At 44.1% G+C, this 19,938-nt stretch overlaps 5 protein-coding genes and 1 pseudogene across 5 annotated transcripts; all 6 read right to left on the reverse strand.

The window, feature by feature from the left end:
- Positions 1-141: 141 nt before the first annotated feature.
- LOC130109991 (protocadherin alpha-3-like) lies at positions 142-3,233 on the reverse strand. The gene is made up of 3 exons (XM_056276955.1): positions 3,208-3,233; positions 353-2,698; positions 142-238 (listed from the first exon to the last, which is right to left on the reverse strand). Exons 1-3 carry the CDS (start codon positions 3,231-3,233, stop codon positions 142-144), a joined length of 2,469 nt encoding a protein of 822 aa, XP_056132930.1.
- A 1,667-nt stretch (positions 3,234-4,900) lies between these two features.
- Positions 4,901-7,315, reverse strand: LOC130109999 (protocadherin beta-15-like; annotated as a pseudogene).
- An 880-nt stretch (positions 7,316-8,195) lies between these two features.
- On the reverse strand, positions 8,196-10,574 carry LOC130110006 (protocadherin alpha-3-like). Its single transcript, XM_056276979.1, has one exon. The coding sequence runs from the start codon at positions 10,572-10,574 to the stop codon at positions 8,196-8,198; it is 2,379 nt and encodes a 792-aa protein (XP_056132954.1).
- A 47-nt stretch (positions 10,575-10,621) lies between these two features.
- LOC130110015 (protocadherin alpha-3-like) lies at positions 10,622-13,582 on the reverse strand. Its single transcript, XM_056276990.1, has 2 exons — positions 11,221-13,582; positions 10,622-10,635 (listed from the first exon to the last, which is right to left on the reverse strand). The coding sequence occupies exons 1-2, from the start codon at positions 13,580-13,582 to the stop codon at positions 10,622-10,624; spliced, it is 2,376 nt and encodes a 791-aa protein (XP_056132965.1).
- A 1,064-nt stretch (positions 13,583-14,646) lies between these two features.
- On the reverse strand, positions 14,647-16,992 carry LOC130110025 (protocadherin alpha-3-like). Its single transcript, XM_056277002.1, has one exon. It carries the CDS (start codon positions 16,990-16,992, stop codon positions 14,647-14,649), a length of 2,346 nt encoding a protein of 781 aa, XP_056132977.1.
- Positions 16,993-17,310: 318 nt separating this feature from the next.
- Positions 17,311-19,935, reverse strand: LOC130110035 (protocadherin alpha-3-like). The gene is made up of 2 exons (XM_056277013.1): positions 17,557-19,935; positions 17,311-17,319 (listed from the first exon to the last, which is right to left on the reverse strand). Exons 1-2 carry the CDS (start codon positions 19,933-19,935, stop codon positions 17,311-17,313), a joined length of 2,388 nt encoding a protein of 795 aa, XP_056132988.1.
- Between the last annotated feature and the right edge of the window lie 3 nt (positions 19,936-19,938).

A 19,938-nucleotide genomic window follows, 5' to 3' on the forward strand; every position in this document is an offset into this window, starting at 1 on the left:
ATAAACAACTCGACAAAAAGGGAGGATTGTGAAACTGAATAATAAGCGACAGCTCTTACCTCTACAGAGGTAAGAACAAAACGATACAGCACCATGGACAGCGACAGTCACTAGACTCTAGATTCAGGAACAATGTTCGTTTCAACACAAGATTGTTACGACTACTGAAAGAAATGCGAAAACACACACACACACATACACACACACACACACACACACACACACACACACACACACACACACACACACACAGACGCGCGCGCGAGAAAATAGAAATCTTTGGACAGCCCATGAGCCGAGAAAGGAACTAAAGCCTAAGTTAAATATAGTATGTATTTGTAAATGAAATTTTAAAACACTTCCTACCTCTGCAGATGTTCGCCTCCTGTCTGGAACCACTAGAGTATTCCCATTGCTTCCTGGGACTATAGTAGATCCTATACTCATTCTGGGTCCAACTAACATGTAACGTCTGTCTCCAGATCTGTACTGGATGCTGTGGCACAGAGTCCCGTCATAATTAGGGTCTTGTAAATACTTGGAGGAATAGTCTGCAGGTTTGGAGCACTGCATTACAATCAACACGATGATGCTGATGAGGAAAAGTGCTGAAACTGAGCCCAAAGTTATCATCAAATAAAGTGTCACATTGTCCTCATCTTCATCTTTTGCTGCGCTTTTAACATCAGAAGCAGCAAAAGCCTCTTTGGGCTCCACAACCTTGACAACCACAGTAGCTGTTGCTGAGAGTGAAACGTTCCCATTGTCTTTCACCAGTATGACCAGTTTATGTTCAGCCTCGTCTGTCTCTGTGAATGAGCGAAGGGTTCTTATCTGTCCTGTGTAGCGGTCCAAACCAAACAGACTGTGGTCAGTGACTTCCTGCAGTGAAAATAACAACCAGCCGTTATATCCTATATCAGCGTCATACGCTCTCACTTTAGTCACCAGATGACCTGCGTTCACACTGCGGGGAATCTCCTCCACACCTTCAGCAGAACCGTTAGCGCTGACTGGATACAAGATGACTGGAGCGTTGTCGTTCTGATCCAGGATGAACACGTTCACTGTCACGTTGCTGCGCAACGAGGGACTTCCGGAGTCTGTGGCCACCACGTGGAACTGGAAAGTCTTCATAGTCTCAAAGTCAAAACTCTTCAGGGCTAATATATCCCCAGTTTCAGAGTTGATGTTGAGAAACGAGGAAAGCATGTTATCTTCAGATACCTCTCTTAGAATATGATATGAAATAAGAGCATTATCGCCCTCATCACGATCGGAGGCGCTCACTGCAAACAAAGCCACTCCGAGCGCGTTGTTCTCAGTTACATAGAATGTGTAAGGGCTCAGTGAAAACGTGGGCTTGTTGTCATTCACATCTGAGACAATAATTCGTATAGCCTTTGCAGAAGACAACGACGGCACACCTGCGTCTTTGGCGGTAATTGTGACATCATATATGGACTCCTTTTCTCTGTCTATAGCTGATTTTGTTACAACGGCGTACATATTTTCTTGTGTTGAAGGAGATAATGCGAAAGGAACATCTTCATTAAACGTACAAATGACTTTCCCGTTAAGGCCGGAGTCGTTATCATTAATACTGATCAACGCCACAGTCGTTCCCAATCGCGAATCTTCGGGGATTGCTTTGGAAAACGACGTTACCTCTATCTCGGGGGCGTTGTCATTCAAATCAACGATATTCACAAACACGCTTTTGTCAGTCTTGAACGGAGCCGATCCTTGATCCGATGCCTGTACGTCAATTTCATAACTCTCCTCCACCTCATAATCTATCGGACCTTGCACAATGATCTCACCTGTTTTTGGATCCACGTGGAAAATGTGTCGAATCCGGCTGTTCACGTTACTGCCAAACGAGTACATAATCTCACCGTTGGAGCCCTCGTCCAAATCGGTGGCATTTACTTGAACGACTGTTGTGCCAGCGGGGGAGTTTTCATTCAAACGTATGGCGTAAGTGTCTTTGGTAAAAACGGGCATGTTATCATTAACGTCTAAAACGTCCACGGTAATCTCAACAGATCCCGATCGACTTGGTTTCCCTCCGTCGATGGCAGTGAGAAGCAGTCTGTGGCTTCTCTTTGTTTCCCTGTCTAGCGGCCTCAGTAGGATTAGGACAGGTATTTTGCCATCTTTGCCCCTGTCTTTAACCTCCAAACGGAAATCCTCGTTATGACTTAGTTTATATTCTTGAACAGAGAACCGGCCGACGTCAAGGTCGCGCGCCGCTTGCAGCTGAAGACGTAACCCGGGCGAGGCCGACTCCGAGATTTCTAAACGTGCTTCTTGTTCCGGGAAGCTGGGAGAGTGGTCATTCACGTCTAGCACCTCCACCGCCACATAATGGATCTCAAGAGGGTTTTCCAAGACAGTCTTCAGGTTGATCAGACACACACTGCTCCGCTCGCAGACCTCCTCTCTGTCTATCTTTCGGTTAACATACAAGATGCCTTCGTTCTGGTTTACCTGAAAGGGGGGCTCCGTCGAGCCCGCTACTATGCGATAGCCTCTCTCTTTCAACGTGCTTTTATCTAATCCCAAATCCTTGGCTATGTTCCCGATGACAGTTCCTTCTTTCACGTCCTCGGAAATAGAATATCTGATTTGCGCCGCAGCCACGCTCCAAACCAAGACGAACGAAACCGCGGTAGCGACCCGTCGCCATCGCTCGCTCCTCCGCCATTGGCGTCCCATAATTCAAATGCAGCTTTGAATCCAATCTAAAGCGGCAGCAAATGAAACAAAACTGCAATATCAAAAGAGTATATCATATGATATCCATGCGTGAAGGTGTATAATCTTCAAAATGATCTCAAAGGTGTAGGTACCGAGTATTGGCCAGCGAATGATCCTGCGTGCATGATGCTGGATTAAACAACCAGCCAAAGGGGTGGACCCAAATCACGCACAAAAGGGATCTAGAGCACATTTTTACGCATGCACTGACACCAAGAGAACATCTGTGATACTGCGGCGAGGCAGGCGGAATATGAAAGTTGAAGAACTACAAACAGTTGACAACAGCTTTGGAACTGAAATGGAGAAACTTTCCGGCTGGCCAGGCATTGTAAAGCTTTATCCACAGCGTGCAATGACACACACGAGAGAGGTGAACACACAAAGAGCTGTGAGTGGCTGTTGCAGCTAAAGAAGCGCTATATAAAATGCAACTTGATTGACTGATTGATTGATACTATCTCTATCATATGGGATTCCTGTTAAAGTGGCATGAGTAGTGACGAAGGACCGAGGGGATCCCAAATAACGATGTAATTTATGTGTATGCCTCAGTGATGACAAGACTAGGTCAAAACATAGTATAGGGCTGGATCGTGTATGGTAAATATTCGAAATCGTGGCCAATTTGTTACAGGGATAGTCGGTGGTAGTATCTATGAAGTGAATTCCTGTATATTAAATGTACATCTGTAATTTTATGCAGTGGTCCCAGTAATATTTGTTATTGACGTGTACTGAAGTGGCATATCACGTGACATGTTAAGCTACGTTAGAGTAAAAAAAAGGGTTTAAATGCAGTGCAAGAACAATACTTCCCACTCATATCTTGAGATGTTTGATTTGAAAGTGGACTTAAAAGTATACCTACTCTAATGATCTGCTCAATCCCCCTCCGTTTAGATCCGTTTCTATCTGCGCATGTCTCTCGTTTTTCTAAGACGCATTCGGTGTTGACAGGCGAATTCACAAAGACTGGATTGCGGCCGCTGATAGCACCATGAATTGCGCATCACTTGCAACTGCTATCTGCCCTGTCTCAAGGTCCATTTCACAAAAAAGTTAAGGATGCTAATGATATTACAGCGCAACCACGCCCGTGACGTTTTGCACCGAGTGCAAGTATCCACGTGGCAACGTATACATGGTGGCTTTATGCCAAGAACACAGTAGGCAGGTCCAACGTCACCCCTGACGTCATCGAGTATAGCAAGAACTGTTTCACCTGACAACCTGCATCTGCGAATGATTTTGGTCTCAGTTAGATCAAAAAGTGATGTTCTCCTTCGAAATATCCACCCACGAGCACGCCTGTCATGACGATGCCTTCACCTGGCTGGTATCACTGCTAACATGATCACTGGAAAGCCTGGGCTGCACCACCAAGTCTCTGGAGACGCCAGTAAGTTTCACTTCGTGTGAGGCTATTAGCGCTGATGTTTGTGAATGGGACTACTATGAAATGAGGCCGGTTTTCATCAGAGGTGTAAAAACCAGGTCCAGAAAGTAAAAGTCCAAACCATGTATTTGCTCCACTCATGCACTACACCAGCAGATTCTAGTCAACACCATTCCTCAACTAGGTAAGGAATACTAGCTAATGAAATCAGCCGGTTTGGTGACATGGTTGGAGCAAATACACGGTTTGGACATTTACTTTCTGGACCTGGTATTTACAACTCTTGGTTTTCATAGAAAGAAGCCAATGTTGTGCCAAATGTATGCATATTATCTAATGCAAACATGTGCAAGTAGCACTGGAGCGCCGAGAAGCTATTTGGTTGGCAGTACAGTTAGGGGTGCATTTCACTCTTTGCGGGTGCTTTGAGAATTATAACGTGTTTTTGTCGTATTTGTGCAGGTTTAGCGACCGCAAAAGCCGCGCAATCCTTTTTATGGATTCGCCAGTGCGTGTTTTGTCAGAGTGGTTGTTATTTGAGGCGCTGCGTTCTCCCTCGTGCCTCTCGGCACTCGGCCGACCAATTCTGTGATTTCAGTGACGTTGTTGGTCACCTGATCGGCCCAATCGTGTCATACACGATCAGTCAGTCAGTCAGCAACATTCACGTTTGTAGGGCAGGCCCGCTGGCCCGGTCAAGCCAACAATACTGAATAGAAATAGAACTTACAGGGAATATTAAGCAAGATATATGCAAAACAAAACACAGTCTGGGATAAAGGCAGTTCAGCTTACCTCTCCAGACGAACGCCTACGGTCAGATACAACGAGTGTATTCCCATTGCTTCCTGGGACTATAGTAGATCCTATACTCATTCTGGGTCCAACTAACATGTATCGTCTATCTCCAGATCTGTACTGGATACTGTGACACAGAGTCCCGTCATAATTAGGGTCTTGTAAATACTTGGAGGAATAGTCTGCAGGTTTGGAGCACTGCATTACAATCAACACGATGATGCTGATGAGGAAAAGTGCTGAAACTGAGCCCAAAGTTATCATCAAATAAAGTGTCACATTGTCCTCATCTTCATCTTTAGCTGCACTTTTAACATCAGAAGCAGCAAAAGCCTCTTTGGGCTCCACAACCTTGACAACCACAGTAGCTGTTGCTGAGAGTGACACGTTCCCATTGTCTTTCACCAGTATGACCAGTTTATGTTCAGCCTCGTCTGTCTCTGTGAATGAGCGAAGTGTTCTTATCTGTCCTGTGTAGCGGTCCAAACCAAACAGACTGTGGTCAGTGACTTCCTGCAGTGAAAATAACAACCAGCCGTTATATCCTATATCAGCGTCATACGCTCTCACTTTAGTCACCAGATGACCTGCGTTCACATTGCGGGGAATCTCCTCTACACCTTCAGCAGAACCGTTAGCGGTGATTGGATACAAGATGACTGGAGCGTTGTCGTTCTGATCCAGGATGAACACGTTCACTGTCACGTTGCTGCGCAACGGGGGACTTCCGGAGTCCGTGGCAACCACGTGGAACTGGAAAGTCTTCAAACTTTCAAAGTCGAAACTTTTTAGCGCCAACACATCACCGTTTTGAGGGTTTATGTTTAGAAATGAAGTCAGTTTGTTGTCAACGCCCACATCTCTGAAAATGTTAAAGGAAATAAGCGCGTTATCACCGTCGTCATGGTCGAATGCCTTTACAGATAATACAGAGGCTCCTGGACTGTTATTCTCTGTTATATAAAACACATACGGGCTCAGTGTAAACTGTGGACTATTGTCGTTTACGTCTGACACCATAATCCGCACCGTCTTTTCAGATGACAGTGGTGGTTCTCCCGCGTCTTTTGCAACTATCGTTACATCGTAATTAGGTTCAGTTTCTCTATCAAGCTGTGACTTTGTGACGACAGCGTACATGTTGTCTTGTATGGAAGGGGTCAACGTGAAAGGGGCGTCATTGCTTACGTAGCTGACAACCTTTCCGTTGAGACCTGAGTCCGAGTCCGTAATGCTGATAAGCGCCACCGTAGTCCCTGGTCTAGAATCCTCTGAAATTGTGTTTGACAATGACGTCACATCGATATGAGGTGCATTGTCATTCAGGTCCACAATTTGTATCGTAACACTTTTATCTGTTCTGAAGGGCACGGGTCCCTTGTCGGATGCTTGAATATCAATCTCGTAGCTGTCATCCACTTCATAATCTATCGGTCCTCTTACGAATATCTCACCTGTGCTCGAGTCTATGTCAAACAGTTCGCGTATTTTGTTATTGATATTACCGAAAGAATAAATGATCTCCCCATTCGGACCGTCGTCCGAATCGGTGGCATTTACTTGTATCACCGTCGTGCCAAAGGGGGAGTTCTCGTCCAGCATTGCAGAATACACGTCTTTTGCAAAAAAAGGCATATTGTCATTCACATCTAAAACATTAATTAGTATTTCTACGGTCCCTGATTTGGGAGGTTTGCCCCCATCCATGGCTGTGAGTAATAGTTTATGGAAACTAGACACCTCTCTGTCCAGCGGGCTTTGCAAATGCAGAATGGGGATTTTACCATCTTTGCCTCGATCTTTCACCTCTAGCCGAAAATGGTCGTTGCGGCTAAGTTTGTACTGCTGAACAGAATTCACACCACCGTCGGGGTCGCGGGCAGCGTGTAACTGAAATCTGGCTCCTGGTAACGTGGACTCTGAAATCTCAAGCCGTTTCTCTTTCTCCGGGAACACCGGAGAATGGTCATTTATATCCAAGACTTCCACCGTGACGTAATGGATCTCCAGGGGGTTCTCTAGCACACTCTTAAGACTGATGAGACATTGCGTGGTTCGCTCGCATATTTCCTCTCTGTCTATATTGCGATTCACATAAAGGACGCCGTCGTTTTGGTCTACCTGGAACAGGGGCTCAGTGGAGCCTGACACGATGCGAAATCCTCGCTCTTTCAGCATATCCACATCTATCCCAATATCCTTTGCTACGTTTCCCACAGCTGTCCCCTCTTCGATTTCCTCCGATACGGAGTACCTGGTCTGTCCCGATGCCGCAGCGCAAAACAGACCCAAAACCACCACAAAGGCGAGCCACTGCCTTCCCTGTCGCCATGACTCGCCTGCTCTTTGTTCCATGTTAAGGTGGAAAAGCATCCCTCCGTGATACCAGCTAAACGGGGGGAGACATATGTATATCCACAGTACCAGCGACAAAATCCACTTCTAATTTAGATGCGTGCAGATTGCAGCAACAACCATCCAGGACATCGAGCAATAACGACGGTCTCTCTTTCCAAATGACGGACCGGCGGGATCACAGACCTGCTTTCCAACAGGCATTATAGTAGTTACATAGTGCCACCGTGCGATACCGACACACACATGGCGAGCAAGGCGTGCTCACCACGCGCTTTCTTTGCGTATCAGCACCATTAACAGGCAAACACATTATCTCTCAAAGATAGCAAACATGCAAATGAGCACGTAGGAGGTAATTATTAAGTTATTAGCTATCTCAGTTAAGAAGAGATAAAACTATTTGAGTATATGTACAAATTGAAATACTATAAAATCCCCAAAGAGGGATACCTGATGAAAACCAAATCAAAATATGTATGTGATCTATCTATCTATCTATCTATCTATCTATCTATCTATCTATCTATCTATCTATCTATCTATCTATCTATCTATCTATCTATCTATCTATCTATCTATCTATCTATCTATCTATCTATCTATCTATCTATCTATCTATCTATCTATCTATCTATCTATCTATCTATCTATCCATCGCTCCTCTCTCGCTATCTCTCTCTATTTCTCGCTCTCTACCAGCGACTCTTCCAGTGAGTCTTGAGTTGATGAGTCTTGCATGATTCTGTTTTCTTGCACACCGAGCTTCATTTCAACTTTCTCTTTTTCTCTGCTATTGTTCTATTAGCCAGAAGTGGAAAACAATTTGTAAAATAATTATTCATACATGGCATTTTTGAGAACGTTCACAGAGCTCTTATCAACATTTGATTTCCTTTCTTACCTCTCCAGATGTTCGCCTCCTGTCTGGGACCACTAGAGTATTCCCATTGCTTCCTGGGACTATAGTAGATCCTATACTCATTCTGGGTCCAACTAACATGTACCGTCTGTCTCCAGATCTGTACTGGATGCTGTGACACAGAGTCCCGTCATAATTAGGGTCTTGTAAATACTTGGAGGAATAGTCTGCAGGTTTGGAGCACTGCATTACAAACAATACGATGATGCTGATGAGGAAAAGTGCTGAAACTGAGCCCAAAGTTATCATCAAATAAAGTGTCACATTGTCCTCATCTTCATCTTTTGCTGCGCTTTTAACATCAGAAGCAGCAAAAGCCTCTTTGGGCTCCACAACCTTGACCACCACAGTAGCTGTTGCTGAGAGTGACACGTTCCCATTGTCTTTCACCAGTATGACCAGTTTATGTTCAACCTCGTCTGCCTCTGTGAATGAGCGAAGTGTTCTTATCTGTCCTGTGTAGCGGTCCAAACCAAACAGACTGTGGTCAGTGACTTCCTGCAGTGAAAATAACAACCAGCCGTTATATCCTATATCAGCGTCATACGCTCTCACTTTAGTCACCAGATGACCTGCGTTCACATTGCGGGGAATCTCCTCCACACTTTCAGCAGAACCGTTAGCGCTGACTGGATACAAGATGACTGGAGCGTTGTCGTTCTGATCCAGGATGAACACGTTCACTGTCACGTTGCTGCGCAACGGGGGACTTCCGGAGTCTGTGGCAACCACGTGGAATTGGAAAGTCTTCAAAGTTTCAAAGTCAAAACTTTTTAACGCGGAGATTTGACCATTATCGGAATTGATATTCAGGAAAGACGTCATGTCATGTTGACCCCCTTCTCGGAAGACATGATAGGAAATGGCGGCATTTTCATTTGAATCCTTATCTGATGCGCTTACAGAGAATATTGACATACCAGCGGCGTTATTTTCCACCAGGTACAACTCTAAGGGATCTTGTTGGAATTGTGGACTGTTGTCATTTACATCCGATATCTGAATACTCAGAGTTTTAAAAGTGGACAAGGGAGGTTCACCGCAATCAGTGGCTTTTATGGTTATATCATAACTTGAAAACATCTCTCGATCTAATTCTCCTTTAGTTACAACCGAATACAAGTTGTCCTTATAGGACGGTTTTAATTCAAAAGGCACATTCTCGGATATGCGTGAAATTATATTTCCATTGACGCCTGAGTCTTTGTCTGAGACACTGATCAGAGAAATAGCCGTGCCGGGCTTTGAGCCTTCAGACACGGTATTTGAAAGTGATGTGACCTCTATTTCAGGTGCATTATCATTAACGTCTATTATCTTTATAATAACCCTGCACTCCACTGATAACGGAGGTGTTCCTTGATCCGATGCTTGCACGTCCATCTTATACACCGCTGCCTCCTCGAAATCCACTCCTCCTTTCACTTTAATTTCTCCACTAAAACCGTCCAGCTCAAAAACGTCGTAGACTTTTCGACTCAAGGTTTTGCCAAGACTGTATTTAACATCGCCGTTAGCCCCTTCATCCGGATCTATCGCAGTCACTCTTGTAACAGCGGTGCCAACTTTGACGTTCTCAGGTATGGCGACCTGGTATGTGTCCTGACTAAACATGGGGCGGTTATCATTAGCGTCAAGGACAACAACTGAAACGTAAAGTGTCCCTGATCTCTGGGGCTTACCTCCGTCCACCGCAGTTACTAGCAGCGAGTGGTTGCTCTTTTGTTCTCGATCTAATGCCTTCCGCAACACCAAAAAGGGGATTTTATCCTCATCGCTTTGCCGAATATCAATTTCGAAGTGATCGTTTGACGTCACAGTGTACGTGCGGATCGAGTTGATGCCGACATCGGGGTCCCGAGCAGCGTGGAGCTGAAACCGTGTTCCGGGCAGCGTGTGTTCGGCTATCTCAAAGGTTTGTTCCCTCTCCGGAAAGACAGGGGGGTGGTCGTTCACATCAGTGATTTCTACCCCGACGTAATGTATTTCGAGAGGGTTTTCGACGACAAGTTTAAGCTCCAGGAGGCAAGTGCTACTGCCTCGACAAAGCTCCTCTCTGTCGATCCTCCGATGGACATACAGGGCGCCGCTGTTTTCATTTACCGCAAAATAAGCGTCCTTAGGACCAGAGACAATACGCAACCTTCGGTCGGTCAAAGAGGCGATTTCGAGGCCCAGATCCTTCGCAGCATTTCCAATAATGGATCCCTCTTTTACCTCCTCGGAGATAGAGTACCGTATCTGAGCCGAAGCCAGCTCCCCGAAGCACAGCAGCAGAATAAAATGGAAAAAATATCGACTATACTCTCTCCTTCGCCATAGTCCTCCGGTCCCCATCGCTATTTAAAAAAAACAATTTGCACACACACACAAGCCGGTAATTGCTACTTGCAGATCTCTATATCCACAATAGTGAATATCTCATACCTCCATAATATGGAATAATAATGCAACACTTCCCCATCTCATCAAACGCTTGACTCAGACGGATCCTCCCGTCTCAATGAGGGACACAAAAGGTTTGTGAAAGGAGGGACAGAAAAATGTAACGGTTTCCTAATGTAACACTGACACCCAAAGGCCAAATCCTCCAACAAATGAAACTTATAAAGATGCCCAATTTCAATATAGTTGACAAGGAAACGAAGAAACATAAAAAACCTTAACCAAACTGCCACTATGGAAGATAGTGAAGGGAAGTATTTATAAAAAAAACACGTCATATTTCGGAATATAAAATGGCATCAGAATAACAACATTCAACAAGCTGCCCTGACATGGGCACTAAAACAAGCACAAAAGAAACCAAGACCACTGTGGCGTTTCAAATGTTGTAAGGACAAGCCCTAAAAGTAAGTAGTTAAAACAAAAAGAAATTAAAAAAAGAGACCCATATATCATTTGAACAATAATTCCAACCAACAACCAGATTCGAAGTGTTAATGAGTAATATATATGTTAAAAAAAACAAACAAAACAGTACTCCTTACCTCTACAGATGCTCGTCTCCTGTCAGGGACCACCAGAGTATTCCCATTGCTTCCTGGGACTATAGTAGATCCTATACTCATTCTGGGTCCAACTAACATGTACCGTCTGTCTCCAGATCGGTACTGGATGCTGTGACACAGAGTCCCGTCATAATTAGGGTCTTGTAAATATTTGGAGGAATAGTCTGTAGGTTTGGAGCACTGCATTACTATCAACACGATGATGCTGATGAGGAAAAGTGCTGAAACTGAGCCCAAAGTTATCATCAAATAAAGTGTCACATTGTCCTCGTCTTCATCTTTTGCTGCACTTTTAACATCAGAAGCAGCAAAAGCCTCTTTGGGCTCCACAACCTTGACAACCACAGTAGCTGTTGCTGAGAGTGACACGTTGCCATTGTCTTTCACCAGTATGACCAGTTTGTGTTCAGCCTCGTCTGTCTCTGTGAATGAGCGAAGTGTTCTTATCTGTCCTGTGTAGCGGTCCAAACCAAACAGACTGTGGTCAGTGACTTCCTGCAGTGAAAATAACAACCAGCCGTTATATCCTATATCAGCGTCATACGCTCTCACTTTAGTCACCAGATGACCTGCGTTCACATTGCGGGGAATCTCCTCCACACCTTCAGCAGAACCGTTAGCGCTGACTGGATACAAGATGACTGGAGCGTTGTCGTTCTGATCCAGGATGAACACGTTCACTGTCACGTTGCTGCGCAACGGGGGACTTCCGGAGTCTGTGGCAACCACGTGGAACTGGAAAGTCTTCAAAGTTTCAAAGTCAAAACTTTTTAACGCAGAAATTTGTCCATTATCCGAATTTATATTCAGAAAAATTGACACGTCACTTTGCGTCTTTGGAATTCTAGCTACATGATATGCTACAGCAGCATTTTCGTCCAAATCATTGTCACTTGCGCTGACGCTGAATATAGGGGAGCCAGGGGCGTTATTCTCCGGTAGGTAGAGACTCAGGGGATTTACGGAGAACGTGGGAACGTTATCATTCACATCTGATACTTGAATACGTAACGTTTTTACAGAGGATAGGGGAGGCTGGCCGCTGTCAGTAGCTGTTATTGTAACGTCATAATGAGACGAGGTTTCTCGATCTAAACTCTGTGTCGTCACTAAAGAAAACATGCTTTCCTGAAATGACGGTTTCAGTTCGAATGGAACACTTTCTGAAAGACTACATATCAGTTTTCCATTCAAACCGGAGTCTTTATCAGTAACACTGATAAGAGAAATCACTGTTCCTGGTTTTACACTCTCAGCAACGACGCTTGAGAGTGACGTCACCTCTATCTCCGGCTCGTTGTCGTTGACGTCTATTACCTTAACGATGACTCTACAATCCTCAGTCAAGGGGGGTTGCCCTTTATCGGACGCCTGTACGTCTATTCTGTACACATCCGATTCCTCAAAATCAATTTTACCTTTAACCCGAATTTCTCCACTGATCGCATCCAAATCAAAAAGCTCGTGTACTTTATTTTTAAGATTTTTGACAAGTGAATACTCTAAATCGCCGTTCAAGCCTTCGTCCAAGTCAGTCGCGTTCACTCGAGCCACAACGGTGCCAACAGCTGCATTTTCATAAAGGCTGACTGAGTATGTATCCTGGCCACACACCGGACGGTTGTCATTTGAGTCAAGCACGTTGATCGTAATGTTTAAGGTGCCATATCTTTGCGGATTACCACCATCGCTTGCGGTAACAAGTAAATAGTGTCTGGACTTGAACTCTCGATCTAGGGGTTTCCTCAAAACTAGGAAAGGAATTTTGTACTCATCCTCTCTTATTTCAATTTCAAAATAATCATTCTGACTTAATTTGTAGGACTGAACAGAATTGATTCCCGAATCGGGATCCCGCGCTGCCTGTATCTGGAAGCGCTTTCCGATCATAGTGTGCTCAGCTATTTCCAAATGCTGCTCATCTCCCGGAAATGCGGGTGCGTGATCATTCACGTCGCTTACTTCCACGCTGACGTAGTGAACCTCCAGAGGCTGTTCCACGATGATTTTAAGATTTATCAAACAAGCGTCGCTGCTATCACAAATCACCTCCCTGTCGATCTTCTTCAGGACCAGCAAGGCTCCATTGTTCTGGTTTACCGTAAAGAGGTCGTCCCTTGATCCGGATACAATACGCAACCGTCTATCGGCCAAGCTGCTGACGTCTAGACCCAAGTCTTTAGCTGTGTTTCCCACAAAAGTCCCCACTTTCACCTCTTCGGCAATAGAATATCTAATCTGTGCTGAAACGTGCTGCTCGGAGCACAGCATTAGCCAGAGACGCACGGCAACCCACCAGTACTGCCATCCGCGTCTTTGTCTGTGTCCTCTCATCGTTGCAAAAAACACCAAAACACGTATCCAATAAATCCCTTCTCCGAGACTAAAGAATACCCATACACCTCATATAGGCTACTCTGCATCCCCAAGGCCTGAAATGAAAGTGATAATCACAGGGATGGTACGGATATCTGGTATGGATGTTTTCTCCCGTCGATGTATTAAGTGGGATGGGGGAGAGATAGATAGATAGAGAGAGAGAGAGAGAGAGAGAGAGAGAGAGAGAGAGAGAGAGAGAGAGAGAGAGAGAGAGAGAGAGAGAGAGAGAGAGAGAGAGAGAGAGAGAGAGAGAGAGAGAGAGAGAGAGAGAGAGAGAGACAATAAGAAAGGGGTTGGCCATAATATCGTAGTCTATGTTTTCATGCAATGTACTAACACTGACACCATGTGGAAAACTCTAGTGGAAATGTAAAGTGAGCCCTTTCACCGATGATATTTAACTTGAAAACCACACATGAAATGATTGTAATACTGTTGATCTGAAATAAAGCCTCAACTCAACGTCTGTCTGACCACAAAGATTTGGGGACAAGGGATCATGTTATAGCAATCACAAAGACTAAGGATTTTACAAGAACGAACAATCACACCTCCCTGTGATGATAAACTGCCGAAATATTAATGATGTACAGACGACTAAAATAAATACAGTATGATGATCACACAGAAATGCGCATGCACGATGCTCTGACTTCCATTAGCAGGTCACAGCAATGCTCTACTTTGCAGCCATGAGCTATAATGCAACTACAATTTGTCTGGTTCACACTAATATATACCGATTCTCCTATAGATCTGTACTGGACGCTGCATTATAAACAAGCAAAACATCTTAAAACTTACTGGTAAATGACTGCGATGCAACACCGACAAAGGAATTAAAATGTTGTTGGAGTAGAGAATATCGTCAAAACCAAAAACATTCCTATGCTTCATTTAATCAAATCCCAAACTTAAAAGGACAGCAATACACGTTCTTAGACTAAATAAAACAGGACAAACACCCAAGATAACATTAAACTTACACGGTCAACCACAATTTAAACGCTCTGTGATAATTACAACGTTCTTACCTCTGCAGATGCTCGCCTCCTGTCTGGGACCACTAGAGTATTCCCATTGCTTCCTGGGACTATAGTAGATCCTATACTCATTCTGGGTCCAACTAACATGTACCGTCTGTCTCCAGATCTGTACTGGATGCTGTGGCACAGAGTCCCGTCATAATTAGGGTCTTGTAAATACTTGGAGGAATAGTCTGCAGGTTTGGAGCACTGCATTACTATCAACACGATGATGCTGATGAGGAAAAGTGCTGAAACTGAGCCCAAAGTTATCATCAAATAAAGTGTCACATTGTCCTCGTCTTCATCTTTTGCTGCACTTTTAACATCAGAAGCAGCAAAAGCCTCTTTGGGCTCCACAACCTTGACAACCACAGTAGCTGTTGCTGAGAGTGACACGTTGCCATTGTCTTTCACCAGTATGACCAGTTTGTGTTCAGCCTCGTCTGTCTCTGTGAATGAGCGAAGTGTTCTTATCTGTCCTGTGTAGCGGTCCAAACCAAACAGACTGTGGTCAGTGACTTCCTGCAGTGAAAATAACAACCAGCCGTTATATCCTATATCAGCGTCATACGCTCTCACTTTAGTCACCAGATGACCTGCGTTCACATTGCGGGGAATCTCCTCAACACCTTCAGCAGAACCGTTAGCGCTGACTGGATACAAGATGACTGGAGCGTTGTCGTTCTGATCCAGGATGAACACGTTCACTGTCACGTTGCTGCGCAACGGGGGACTTCCGGAGTCCGTGGCAACCACGTGGAACTGGAAAGTCTTCAACGTTTCAAAGTCGAAACTTCTTAGTGCTGAAATGTGTCCGTTTTCAGAATTAATATTAAGGAAAGACGCCATATCCGGTTGGATCCCTCCCCCTCTCGCTATTTGATAGGATACTGCAGCGTTTTCCTTTTCGTCTTTATCAAAAGCAGCAACAGAAAATATGAGCGCACCAGCAGCGTTGTTTTCAACCAAATACAGTTCGAGTGGATTTTGTGGGAACTCTGGGTTGTTGTCATTTACATCTGACACCTGAATACTCAGACTTTTCAATGTGGAGAGAGGAGGTTGACCACAGTCAGTAGCTGTTATTGTAATGTCATAATGTGACACGCTTTCTCTGTCCAGCCTTTCTTTTGTCACTAGCGAGTACATATTTTCAGTGTATGAAGTTTTTAATTCAAACGGTACATCTCCTGTCAAGCTGCATATCACTTTACCATTCAGACCAGAATCTTCATCAGCAACACTAATGAGAAAAATCACTGTGCCTTTCTTTGAATCCTCGGGGACCGTGGGGGAGATTGACGTCACTTCTATCTCTGGTTTATTGTCATTGACGTCTTGTATCTTTATTATAACTCTACAATCCGTTGTCATTGGAGGCTGTCCTTTGTCAGAAGCTTGGACATCTAACTTAAAAATGTCAGTGGTTTCGTAGTCAATTTGTCCAGTCACTCTTATTTCTCCTATTTCTTTATCAAGAGAGAAAATATCTAATACCTTTGGGTTCATGTCACTGCCAAATGAATATTCTACATCACTGTTTATTCCCTCATCTAAATCTGTTGCTATAACCCTTATTACGACAGTGCCAACGGAAGCGTTTTCTGGTAACATATATTCATAAACCTCCTGAGAAAATATTGGTCTGTTATCATTGCTGTCAAGAACTTTTATTGTCAGGCTGAGATTTGCCGATTTTTGAGGTTTTCCTCCATCTATGGCTGTCAGAATCAAACTGTGATTGATTTTCTGTTCCCTGTCCAGATGTTTTTGGAGAACTAAAAATGGGATTTTGTCCTCTCCTCGATCTCTAATTTCGAGTTGGAAGTGTTCGTTTTGATTGAGTTTATAGCGCTGGACTGAATTTATTCCAGCATCTGGATCTCGGGCAGCAGGCAGCTGAAATCTTGCCCCTGGTAATGTGGTTTCTGCGATCTCTATTGTCTTTTCTCTCTCAGAAAAGGTTGGTGCATGGTCATTAGCGTCGAGTATTTCCACACTCACATAGTGAATTTCAAGAGGATTTTCAACAACAATTTTTAGATTTATAACGCAAGCGTCGTTGCTGTCGCAGATCTCTTCTCGGTCGATATTTCTATGCACATACAAAACACCATTGTTCTGGTTTACCTCAAATAAAGCGTCCTTAGATCCAGACACAATGCGGAAACGCCTATCCAACAAGGTACTGACATCAATTCCCAAATCCTTGGCAACATTTCCGACTACAGATCCCACTTTGACCTCTTCTGGTGTAGAATATCTTATCTGAGATGAGACCAGCTCTCCGATGCACAACAGCAGAGTGAAAAGCAGGACATCACACCAAGACAACATGCTGCTCTCCTGTTAGTCACCTCTCTTTGTCTGACGATTAAAATCGCGTCCACACATGAGTATGTTGCCAAAGACGATTGTTATTTTCCGGGTTTGTCGAGATAAAAGATATAATAATCCGAGTATCCGAGTATCCGTGCCTTGCTCGAACGGTTCCTTCCTCCTTCTGAGCTGAACAAAAAGCTTTGAGAGAGGCAGGACTGATACAGAAATCTGAGAAATACCTTATTCAAACACTGACACCTTGTGGATACATCCACGATGACGTTCTAAAAAACATGATTCAAAATTTGAAATAGAAAAAAAAAAACACAGTTGTTAATAAGCCTGACAAAAAAATAAAAACAAAACGATGCAGCACCATGGACAGCGAAAGTCACTAGAATCTAGATTCAGGAACAATGTTCGTTTCAACACAAGCTTGTTACGACGACTGGAAGACATGCGAAAAAAAACTAACACACACACACACACGCACGCACGCACACACACACACACACACACACACACACGGAAATAGAAACCTTTGAACAGCCCATGAGCCGAGAAGGAAATAACACCTACGTCAAATATAGTATGTGTTTGTAAATGAAATTTTAAAACATTTCTTACCTCTGCAGATGTTCGCCTCCTGTCTGGGACCACTAGAGTGTTCCCATTGCTTCCTGGGACTATAGTAGATCCTATACTCATTCTCGGTCCAACTAACATGTACCGTCTGTCTCCAGATCTGTATTGGATGCTGTGACACAGAGTCCCGTCATAATTGGGGTCTTGTAAATACTTGGAGGAATAGTCTGCAGGTTTGGAGCATTGCATCACAATCAACACGATGATGCTGATGAGGAAAAGTGCTGAAACTGAGCCCAAAGTTATCATCAAATAAAGTGTCACATTGTCCTCATCTTCATCTTTTGCTGCACTTTTAACATCAGAAGCAGCAAAAGCCTCTCTGGGCTCCACAACCTTGACAACCACAGTAGCTGTTGCTGAGAGTGACACGTTCCCATTGTCTTTCACCAGTATGACCAGTTTATGTTCAGCCTCGTCTGTCTCTGTGAATGAGCGAAGTGTTCTTATCTGTCCTGTGTAGCGGTCCAAACCAAACAGACTGTGGTCAGTGACTTCCTGCAGTGAAAATAACAACCAGCCGTTATATCCTATATCAGCGTCATACGCTCTCACTTTAGTCACCAGATGACCTGCGTTCACATTGCGGGGAATCTCCTCCACACCTTCAGCAGAACCGTTAGCGCTGACTGGATACAAGATGACTGGAGCGTTGTCGTTCTGATCCAGGATGAACACGTTCACTGTCACGTTGCTGCGCAACAGGGGACTTCCGGAGTCCGTGGCAACCACGTGGAACTGGAAAGTCTTCAAAGTTTCAAAGTCGAAACTTCTTAGTGCTGAAATGTGTCCATTTTCAGAATTAATATTAAGGAAAGACGCCATATCCGGTTGGATCCCTCCCCCTCTCGCTATTTGATAGGATACTGCAGCGTTTTCCTTTTCGTCTTTATCGAAAGCAGCAACAGAAAATATGAGCGCACCAGCAAGGTTGTTTTCAACCAAATACAGTTCGAGTGGATTTTGTGGGAACTCTGGGTTGTTGTCATTTACATCTGACACCTGAATACTCAGACTTTTCAATGTGGAGAGAGGAGGTTGACCACAGTCAGTAGCTGTTATTGTAATGTCATAATGTGACACATATTCTCTGTCCAGCGCTTCTTTTATCACTAGCGAGTACATATTTTCCTTATAGGAAGGTTTTAATTCAAACGGTACATCTCCTGTCAAGCTGCATATCACTTTACCATTCAGACCAGAATCTTCATCAGCAACACTAATGAGAAAAATCACTGTGCCTTTCTTTGAATCCTCGGGGACCGTGGGGGAGATTGACGTCACTTCTATCTCTGGTTTATTGTCATTGACGTCTTGTATCTTTATTATAACGCTACAATCTGTGGTCATTGGAGGCTGTCCTTTGTCAGAAGCTTGGACATCTAACTTAAAAACATCAATGGTCTCAAAATCTATCCGCCCACTCACTCTAACTTCTCCCATTTCCTTGTCAATACTAAAAATATCTAATACCTCTGGGTTCATGTCGCTGCCAAATGAATATTCAACGTCCCCGTTTGTAGCCTCGTCCAAGTCTGTTGCATTGACTCTGATCACAACGGTACCAACAGAAGCGTTCTCTGCTAACACGACTGTATAAACCTCTTGAGAAAATATTGGCCTGTTATCATTGATATCTAGAACTTTTATTGTCAGGTTGAGAATTGCTGATTTTTGTGGGCTCCCTCCATCTATGGCTGTCAGAATCAAACTGTGATTATTTTTTTGTTCCCTGTCCAGGTTCTTCTGTAGGACTAAAAACGGGATTTTATGTTCCCCACGATCTCTAATTTCGAGTTGGAAGTGCTCGTTTTGATTGATTTTATAACGTTGGACTGAATTTATTCCAGCATCTGGATCTCGGGCAGCAGGCAGCTGAAATCCTGCCCCTGGTAATGTGGTTTCTGCGATCTCTATTATCTTTTCTCTCTCAGAAAAGGTTGGTGCATGGTCGTTGGCGTCGAGTATTTCCACACTCACATAGTGAATTTCAAGAGGATTTTCAACAACAATTTTTAAATCTACCACACACGAACCAGTACTGTCGCAGATCTCTTCCCGGTCGATATTTTTATGCACATACAAAACACCATTGTTCTGGTTTACCTCAAATAAGGCGTCCTTAGATCCAGACACAATGCGGAAACGCCTATCCAACAAGGTACTGACATCAATTCCCAAATCCTTGGCAACATTGTCGACTACAGATCCCACTTGGACCTCTTCTGGTGTAGAATATCTTATCTGAGATGAGACCAGCTCTCCGATGCACAACAGCAGAGTGAAAAGCAGGACATCGCACCAAGACAACATGCT

Source organism: Lampris incognitus, chromosome 1 (genome assembly GCF_029633865.1).
Source record: "Lampris incognitus isolate fLamInc1 chromosome 1, fLamInc1.hap2, whole genome shotgun sequence".
Classification (NCBI taxonomy): Eukaryota; Metazoa; Chordata; class Actinopteri; order Lampriformes; family Lampridae; genus Lampris; species Lampris incognitus.

Coding starts and splice junctions, on each gene's coding strand:
- LOC130109991 (XM_056276955.1), bottom strand. CDS start 3,233: ATGATAGAGATAGTATCAATCAATCA. Junction 2,699..3,207: donor GAGATAGTATCAATCAATCA/GTCAATCAAGTT, acceptor ATGGCGGAGGAG/CGAGCGATGGCGACGGGTCG. Junction 239..352: donor GCAGAGGTAGGAAGTGTTTT/AAAATTTCATTT, acceptor TGTGTGTGTGTG/TGTGTGTGTGTGTGTGTGTG.
- LOC130110006 (XM_056276979.1), bottom strand. CDS start 10,574: ATGGGGACCGGAGGACTATGGCGAAGGAGAGAGTATAGTCGATATTTT.
- LOC130110015 (XM_056276990.1), bottom strand. CDS start 13,582: ATGAGAGGACACAGACAAAGACGCGGATGGCAGTACTGGTGGGTTGCC.
- LOC130110025 (XM_056277002.1), bottom strand. CDS start 16,992: ATGTTGTCTTGGTGTGATGTCCTGCTTTTCACTCTGCTGTTGTGCATC.
- LOC130110035 (XM_056277013.1), bottom strand. CDS start 19,935: ATGTTGTCTTGGTGCGATGTCCTGCTTTTCACTCTGCTGTTGTGCATC.